Here is a 9,326-nt window from a genome sequence, read left to right on the forward strand (position 1 = left end):
CACTATCCCAACTAAACGGGTGTAATGTAGCCCGTGTCCAAGCATGATCTATATGGATAGAAGAAAAGTACACCATGTACCTTTAAAACTAAGTTTGCCGTGCAGACATGGAATGAGGTCAGTCAGAAAGCTCCTCATTGCATGCGCTGATTATTATTAGACACAATATTCGACCAATGAGCGCAGGCGGGGAGTGTCTCTGGCCAAAGACAGGCTGGAGACAGCAGCGGATTGGCTGTTTTCCCTTGCCTTTATACCTTCAGAAAGGGATAAATCCTTGTGAAGCGCCTATACACGAACTATACAAACTTGTGAATAGTGTGCGATAGATCGGACTATGAAAGTGTGCAATCTCCTTACCTTCATGCATGATGTTAAAGCAGCCTTTGCGGAAGACAAGGCAAATCTCCAGTTAAAGTTCCACTGTTTCCTGCAGCTGTTTGCCCAGAGTGGCACCGGACTCGTATTCAGTCGGACCGGCAGCTGAACTGCTTTCTGCAGTTGTTAGAGGACACTGGGAATTTTAAGACTTTTATTTATATGGTTGTGTTGTTTTGTGCCGTGCTCACACGAAAACAGACTTTGCTCTGAACAGAGAGCCGGATCGAACGGCAGACACTTTCCCTAACTTTTTTTTTACGCGCGTGGCCACTGCATCTCTACTTACCCCACTGCCTTACTGTGCTCACTTACACTCAGACTGTTGGGACAAGCAGACTGTTTTTACACCACAGAACATTTACCGGCTGAGGATTTTTTGTGTGTGTCATTTCAACTCAGTTTGGTGATAACGCGCATGTGAACAGTTTGAGCGATGGTGGAGCAAACGAGCACCACGGACAACACTGACGTGCTTCCAGGTGAATCCGGGGAAATGGACTTAGACATGGATGCATCCCCGACTCCCGGGTCCCCAAGCTCGACCGGGGATAAGATGGACGTCGCATGGTGCAAGACCCCGAGTGGGCACATCAAAAGACCGATGAATGCCTTCATGGTATGGTCGCAGATCGAGAGGCGCAAGATTATGGAACAGTCTCCAGACATGCACAACGCTGAGATTTCCAAGCGGCTGGGCAAGCGCTGGAAACTGCTTAAAGACTGCGACAAGATCCCCTTCATCCGGGAGGCCGAGCGTCTGAGACTGAAGCACATGGCTGATTATCCGGACTACAAGTACCGGCCACGGAAGAAAGTCAAGTCGTCCAGCGGCAAGGCGGGAGACAAGGGGGACAGGAGCAGCAGCAAGTGTTCATCTAAGAAGTCCAGTGGGTCAAAATCCCTCAGCCGGACGCACAAGTCAGGGCTTGGGAGCGCCAAATCGACTTCACTTGAACAAGTTTCTCACTCCGTCCCCACAGACCACTACTCCTTGTACAAGACCAAGTCAGCCTCAGCAGCGAAGCAGATACCAGACAAGCCAGCCAAGCGTGCTCACAGCATTGGAGGGAGAAACCATGACAGCAGTCCGCCTTCCGTGGCTGTGCCAGCGAGTCCCACCCTCAGCAGCTCGGCTGAGTCGAGTGACCCCCTCAGCCTGTATGAGGACGGTGTGACCAGCGGAAAAGATGGGGACGACTCCCCAAGCACAGTGTCGGCCGGGCGCCTGAACTACACGCGGGTGTCCTCACCGACACCGTCCGCCTCCCACTCTTCTTCATCGCAGTCCTCTTCCTCAGATGAGGAATTCGAAGATGACTTGCTGGACCTTAACCCCAGCCCCGGCTTCGACAGCATGTCTCTCGGCAGCATAGGTTCGGCGGCTTTGGACAGAGATCTGGATTTTAATTTTGAGTCGGGTTCTGGCTCCCACTTTGAGTTCCCCGACTACTGCACTCCTGAGGTGAGCGAAATGATATCTGGGGACTGGCTTGAGTCGACAATTTCTAACTTAGTATTCACTTATTGAACGCTTAAAGAGTCCAGAATTGCCATTAGAAAACACAGCAAGTGCTTGTGATGACATCTTTATGACTTTCGTAAAGATAAGAAGGATTGCGAAGTCCCGTTGAAACAAGCCAGAAAACGCCCCGTTAACCACACGATCCATGTGTGTCTGAAATTACAGAACTAGGACTCTGGGTGCCCTCTCCCCTGACAAGAGCGCAAATGAAAATGCTTAGCTTGCTCGATTGGTAGCTGGGAGGGATGATGATGCCAGCCAGTGTGTGCCCCAGACGCAGTGACTTACTGAAGCAGGCGGTGAGCCTGGGACGTTTGCACCGGGGCGAGTTGGGGTTGTCTCCCCGACTGAACTGTTTCGATGAAAAGGGACTCTGATTGAAGTCTGACCAGGGTATGCCGAAGAAATGGAGGTGGAACACGAGTGAAACGGTGGAGAGCCCTCACCCCCCATCATCTACATGGTTTATATACCATAAAGTGGTGGCTTAAAAACACTTACGAACCGAAAAGCATGCTCTCGTTTTGAGATTTATGTAAGAACTGTCTAACAGTTTAACTAGTGTTAATTTAAATGTAATGACGGCGCAATGTTTGATGACGCAAAAAGGAACACAATCACCAGCTTCTGTAACTTCAGGACTGAAATGCATCGCAGATGCGTTTCACTTTTCAACACTACAATTCAGGACCAAATTTTTTCCAGAGGCGTGTACTTTTCCCTCTGCCTTTTCCTCTTTTTCCATCCTCGTGTTTTCTCCTTTTTATCTTTCTGTGCTCAGATGACATTTTATATTGACGTGTTTAAATACAGGCCAAACATTTTGAGTTATTGTTCTCGTAGGTCTCGTGTACACATGCACATGTCCGTCTCCTTCGCGGAAGGGCTAGAATTGTATCATTTTTTTTATTTAAATGTTGACTTCTCACACGTAAAGGAGATTAAATGTTTCATTATTTTCTAAGTGTATTTTTGTACAAAATCTATCGAGGGGGTGTCAATCGGTGAATATCGCTGTTTGGATTTCCGATTTTTATGTCCAGGGGGTTGGGTTGTCTTAAAATCTGCCCCCTAACCATGTTTACAGTGTCACTCTACAGGCTTCTTAAAGACACAGTATCTCAATTCCAGCAACCAGACAAAACAATCGAGCATGCAGGAAGGTGTAGCGGCAGCGATGTCTGCATATTTTGCGTCCTAATGGGAGATACTGTATACATTTAATAAGAATTTTAAACTAAACAACATCTTTGTGATTTTTATAGTGAAAAAAAGTTCGGTTTTAACCACTGGATGGAATTACACACACATTCTAAATGCCTATTGAGTTTGCGAACAATGAAGTACAGCTTCACTCAATTGTATTAGGATATTTAATCTTTTTCTACTTGTTGGCTAAATGTAGCTAATTGTTTTAGTATACTATGGCATGGCGATTAGCATTTGTACTTCTTATTCAGGTTTATGTAGAGCTGTTGTGTTTTAAACAAAAAATGATCAACGTGAAAATATCTATGTACATTGACTGTATATTAAGCAAAGACTGCGTGTTTTATGTCTGACAATACCCATGGCAGGCACTAGAACTTTTATCTTTATACGTCCCTATGTTTAAAGGTTGTTGTTCATGATTTTGAAAAAAATATATATATTATATGCATTTTTATCGTTTTCATTTTGTGCAATATGATGTGTACAATATTGTTTTTGTCTAATCATGCCATATCTCAACAATTGAGTAGAGTACTCAATGCCAGCCAATTGTGTCATGTCACTGCCTGTCAGACCTCTGTACAGAACTTTGTTGTTTTTTCATGAAGAAGGAAATAAAATCAGCTGGAACTGAATCCCCAAACGTTTCTTGACTTGGTGTTAATTCATGTTTCCGCTGCCAGTCTTTGCCCCTGCTGCACACGGTGAGTGTGAATGGGAGGTGCCGTGTGTGTGACACGGCGAGCAATACATGCATGCATCCAACGTGGCCACAGCGCACGTGGATTTGCACGCCTTGCAAATGGCTGCTCTCATTCAACCGCATGATGAAGTAAGGGTTGCACTCATTCTATGCATAAATATTTTACTCCTGCCTGGTGTCACCTTTTCACTAATATTATCAGCATTACCCAAATACCCAATGGAATGGGCACACCTCCTTGTGTTCACACCTGACTTCTTTCTGACTACAATGAGAGTCAAGCAGTCAAGTGACTGCTATTAAAGTTTAATATCGAAAAACCAAACAAGCCCCTAAGATCTCATCATAATTTCCAATGGGATCAAGCCGATCAAGGATCATCTGTTGACTGATGCATTGTGGCACTGATGAAAAAAATACGCATAATAATTAGCCTCCAGACCCACGCCCATGCAGCTCGCCTGCCTTATTACTCCATGTAAGCTCTTTGTGACAGACGGCGAGCTGTCAGACAGACACACAGCTAGCCAGCCACCCATGCCATGCCAGGGAGGAGGAAGTGGGGGAGATGGTGTGTGTGTGTATGAGTGTGTGTGTGTGTGTGTGAGAGTGGGGGAATGGACGGGGATGTGTGTGGGTTAGGATGACCTGTGGGCAATGGCCTCGGCAGAGGTGGGTGGGGGCGGCGTTGGGTGGGGGTGTTGGCAGGTCTGGACCCTCAGTAATGACATTTACTGTGGGCAGCCTTTGGACACTGAAGCCTGAGGAAAGGAAAATGCATTGCATGACCCCCCCCCCCCCCCCCCAAACACACACACACACACACACACACACACACATACCCATACCCTTTACCCTTTCATGTGCACGCAATTCTAGACAGACTTTAACATGGAGGGATGGTTTTGGGGTTGGGGGCTACTAGTAAGGATAAAAAAACGAACCCACATTTCTACACACTTCACCTTGTCTGACATTTCTAAGAAGAGCCAGACAGAGAGACAGAAAGACAGACAGACAGACAGACAGACAAAAAGCCCCGGTTAAGGTGGGCCATGTGCACTAGGACTGCTTAGCTCCTGGTAATCTTCCTGTCCCGTCTCAGCTGACGGTTGAGCAGGGAGAGAGACTTTTGCCTGACGCGCCAGTCTGGTACAGCGTGTAGCGCGTGAGCGAACGAACGAGCACGGGTGCAGGCAGGAAAGGAGGGGTCTAGACAGTTCCTCCGTGGGGGAGGGGTGTCAGACGGATGAGACGTCTCCTCCGGGAGGCTGGGCGGGTGGGGGGTTGGGGAGGGGGACTGTTTTGAGTGGATTGCACAGGGTACGGCTGCTGAAACCAATTAATTCTTTCTCAGTGCATTGGGGTTTTTTTGGAGGGGGTCTGGGCAGATGGGGGGGGGGGGGGTGTATGTCAGGGTATTTAACGCAGATCTAGCCACATCCCTTGAAATGAGGGGTGAGAGAGGAGGAGAAGGAGGAGGCCCGGGGTTGGCTGTTGTGTGGCAGCTCGCTTCTGGAGGACAGAGATATGAATTTTATCAGGCAGACAACCCCACACATTTGGGAGAGGACAAAACAGGAGGAGTGTGTGAGACAGGAAATGAACTGGTGCATGTGGGACCATGTTTAAGCATTTGTCTTGATGGTGTGTGTGTGTGTGTGTGTGTGTGTGTGGTGTGTGTGTTCCTATCACGGCTATGTATCGGTTCATGCTTCTCACTGCGTCTTAAAGACTCACAGGTGGAGCCATGCAGTGATTTTGTCAGATTAATTGGGATCTGTTCATTGATCTGACAAGCAGTCCCGGCACCCCATGATAATTCATGTCAGGAGACGCATGTTCATATCCTCTCTGCTATTACTGTTGTGTATTGTATTTTTTTTATCATTCATATTCACGGGTCATGCAGTTGCAAGTGATGACATGTTTTCCATAATACATTACACCCTTTGTGTATTAGTATCTGAGATACTCTAGAATACAACATACAACTTGAAAATGCATGAAGGACAAATTACAGATCTGATGAAACTTTGGTGTGAATACAGTCATTTTCTATCAATGAATGCAGGTACTTGCACACATGCATGCAGACACACACACACACACACACACACACACACACACACAAACAAACATTGAGAGAGAGAGAGAGAGAGAGAGAGAGAAAAAGAAAGAGAAAATGATCGTGCATATTGCTTGAGACCCATACATTTATGCATCCTTGAAATCCACTGACAGATGGGTGAAATGCTTTTGAATGGTGCATTTATAGAGCTAATTGGATCAATAAACTGCAGCCAGGGAGAAATGGCTTGAACCATTCAATTCAAGGTGCTTATCATGATTACATAATGATGTTCAACCCATGTCTTATGAATAAAGACTACAATAGAAGTGCAAAATGCTACATAATGTAGGATTTCTGAGGCAGAAATAATGTTGTTTTTAGATTTAAAATTGCAGTATATTTGTATGTGATATAATATCGTACTGATACCACCATATAGAGTGTAATTTTACTTTCAGTATGTTGTACCTGTCACTTACCATATTTGCTCTCTCCCCAAACAATCCAGTGTTATTCTGACACAGAGAGTCACACCAATTCGAAGATGGATCCCTTCCCACTCTTTGAGGTACTGTAATGTCATGCATCGCCCGTTCAGTGGCATCTTCCTATTGCTTCTGAAGTGTTTCTAAACTGTGTATGTTATGTGTTGTCACTTGTGCCACCTTTTCGTGGCAAAAACATGGACACTCAGCACACACTCTTGCAGTAAGTGCGTAGAGTGCGTTGCACTGACCATTATAATGATTATCTGATGATAAAGACTTTAGGCTAAGCTACGCTCCAGACATATTCAATTCCCTTCTTGTCACTAATGTCCTGTCAGTAGTGTTTTATGGCCTTTTATATGTGCTCTAGCCATTGATTAACCCTGAAAGATACATATTTAGGGGTCCAAGCAATGAAGCTGGTCTATTTCCTGAAAGCCTGGAATCACAAAATTTGGTAGGCCTACTTAGCATCTGCAGATCATGCCAATGTGGCCTGTAATGTTTCTATTGCTAATATCATGAGATTTAAAGGTCCAGTCCTAACCAAATTTGATATGTACAATTACTACAGCACACGGCATAACAATACCAATATGCTACCAGTATCAATTGTCTCACTCTTCAAAATGACCCTTAACAGCCAATCAAATATCCGCAATATAAGCCAAGGTTAATGGATGATCTTCATGAAGCTCTAGGCTCAGTCATTCTAACAAATACAAGCAATGTCTCAAGTATGAAGCATATAAGACAGAGGGGGATGCTAGAATGAACTGCTTGCCACTTTATTGATAAGTTTGTTTTTCATGAGAAAATCCTCTTATGGCCATGAAACAGCTTGTATGCATCTCTCACTCTTCTTCATCTCTGATGCGGGGAGTTAATGGCCCCCATCCCGGGCACTGTATACAATCTCCTCAAGCTTGACAGCTCGGTCTGACATCATCAAATGGCCAGCCATGTTATTCTAATGTAAGATGGTTAACTCTGACATGTTACCTTGTCTTATGAAGCTATATGTACATGCATCCTTAAGAAACCGATTTAAACAAATATGGGAAAACTCTACTTGCAAATCAATCAGAATTGGGTTCCATCGGTTGTTATGCAACTAGGACAAGCTATTCTGAAACATCAACTAGTGCATTGCCCATCTAAACCAGAAAGACTGATATGTCTAATGGACATGTTACAGTAAAATTACTAAAGACTACTTAAGATTTGGTATCGAGATAGTTTTGTTAACAGTGCTATGCAAAACCAAATTTTAACATTCCCTTTGCAAAGACAAAAAAAAATAAGTGAGAGCAGGTGTGCTATCATAGCCACTGACGAGCAATACAAATATCATAAGGCATTTTGTGTCTGCCTGGCAGTCCATGCAGTTCTTCAGACATTGTTGATGTTGATGGTCATTTTGAAATAGTCCATGGTGTGCATTTAACCGTGATGTCTCTCCACCACTCTCTAAACAACCTGACAACGTGATGAATGAGGTGCTTGAGGTCATGACCTGTTGCTGAGACTCTTGACCTTCAGGTGGGCTGCCCTTCTGGCCCTGAACAAACAAAAGCTTGCCCTGGCAGATGGCTTGTTCCATGGTTGGAAATGTCAGACTAGCGACTGTGAGAATATATCTCTCTCTCTCTCTCTCTCTCTCTCTCTCTCTGCGTGTGTTAAATGTTGCAGAAAAGTCAACAAGAAAATCATAACATTCTCAAAAGATACATACAAAAAAAAATGCTTTGTTTGCTTTGCTTGGATTATATGAAGTGTACAGATAACCTGAAGCAGTTCTTCGCTAATTTAGCAACAAAAGATGATAGTGCGCCATGAGAATCATAGATTTGGGTGAACTTTCTGCCAATGGGAGAGTCTTGGCTTTCACCACGCCGCGCCTCGCTGTACCCGGAGGGCGGGGCTCTGTGCGTAATGAATGAGGCGCGGCCAATACGTCGTCTCCGCACGTGCAGACAAAGAGACTTCATAACACTATCCAAAAAACACCACTGGAACTTATTGACTCTTTTGTTTTCTTGAGAGGACCCGACAACCTGAGTTAGATGTAGTAACTGTTACTTAAAATTAGTGTTCGTTTACTGACATAATGAAGAGAAAGCGAATTGGCACCTCAAAAAAACTTGCTTGGAGTTGGTGCGTCAGCTCTCAAAGTTGCGCACAAAAGCGGAGTGCATTCCTTTGTTCTACAGGAGGCTTTTGGATATGCTCGTGGCGCTGAACTTACTTTCACATTTCTCAAAAACAGACACGAGGGCTTTACTGCAAAAGTAGAATGTTTAATTTAAGTTATTTGCGTGTTACATGATCCTACTTGATTAGTTACATGCAGTTGGAGAGGTTTGCGTAAATTGTAAACATGCCAATTGCATGGGTAGGAATTAGGGGGAAAACTGTATTTTATGCATTCGTTTTAAATGGGTATTAGCTCACAACAAAAGTTTGGGAAACATGTGGCTTTGGGATATTTTAGTAATTTGGATACATATGTTTGTTTATACTAACCCTAGTCCAATATTCATTGAAAACAACCACCGTGGATAAAATGTCATACCTGGTTCAAAGGAAAAGTCAACAAGTATTATCAACTTGGCCGTCTGAATCCTACCTGAGGCTCTGGAGTTTTGCCAACACGTTTTGAATGGATTGTTACTTGAGGATTATGTTCGTGCATGCGACTCTCTCAAGAGACATGAAACTGTTTTCACTGTTTTTTATGGAATGATGTCACATTGTATGGACTGAATCTAGCCACAAGGTATGTTTCAATTTGATGAAGTTAACATTGGCACACACCTGGAAAATCAGTTTTCTGTTTTACGTCGCATGAATGAACGTCATGTTTGTTGATAATAATGATTTGTCGATCCTGGCATGCTGGATTTACTTCATGGCATTAAATAAACATGCCTTGTGAGGCAAGAA

General features: G+C 44.3%; 1 protein-coding gene across 1 annotated transcript; it reads left to right on the plus strand.

The window, feature by feature from the left end:
• The first annotated feature begins 324 nt into the window (after window positions 1-324).
• sox4a (SRY-box transcription factor 4a) lies at window positions 325-3,749 on the plus strand. The gene has a single exon (XM_062529702.1). It carries the CDS (start codon window positions 815-817, stop codon window positions 1,907-1,909), a length of 1,095 nt encoding a protein of 364 aa, XP_062385686.1. The 5' UTR covers window positions 325-814; the 3' UTR covers window positions 1,910-3,749.
• The last annotated feature ends 5,577 nt before the right edge of the window (window positions 3,750-9,326 follow it).

This window comes from Sardina pilchardus, chromosome 24 (assembly GCF_963854185.1).
Source record: "Sardina pilchardus chromosome 24, fSarPil1.1, whole genome shotgun sequence".
Lineage (NCBI taxonomy): Eukaryota > Metazoa > Chordata > Actinopteri > Clupeiformes > Clupeidae > Sardina > Sardina pilchardus.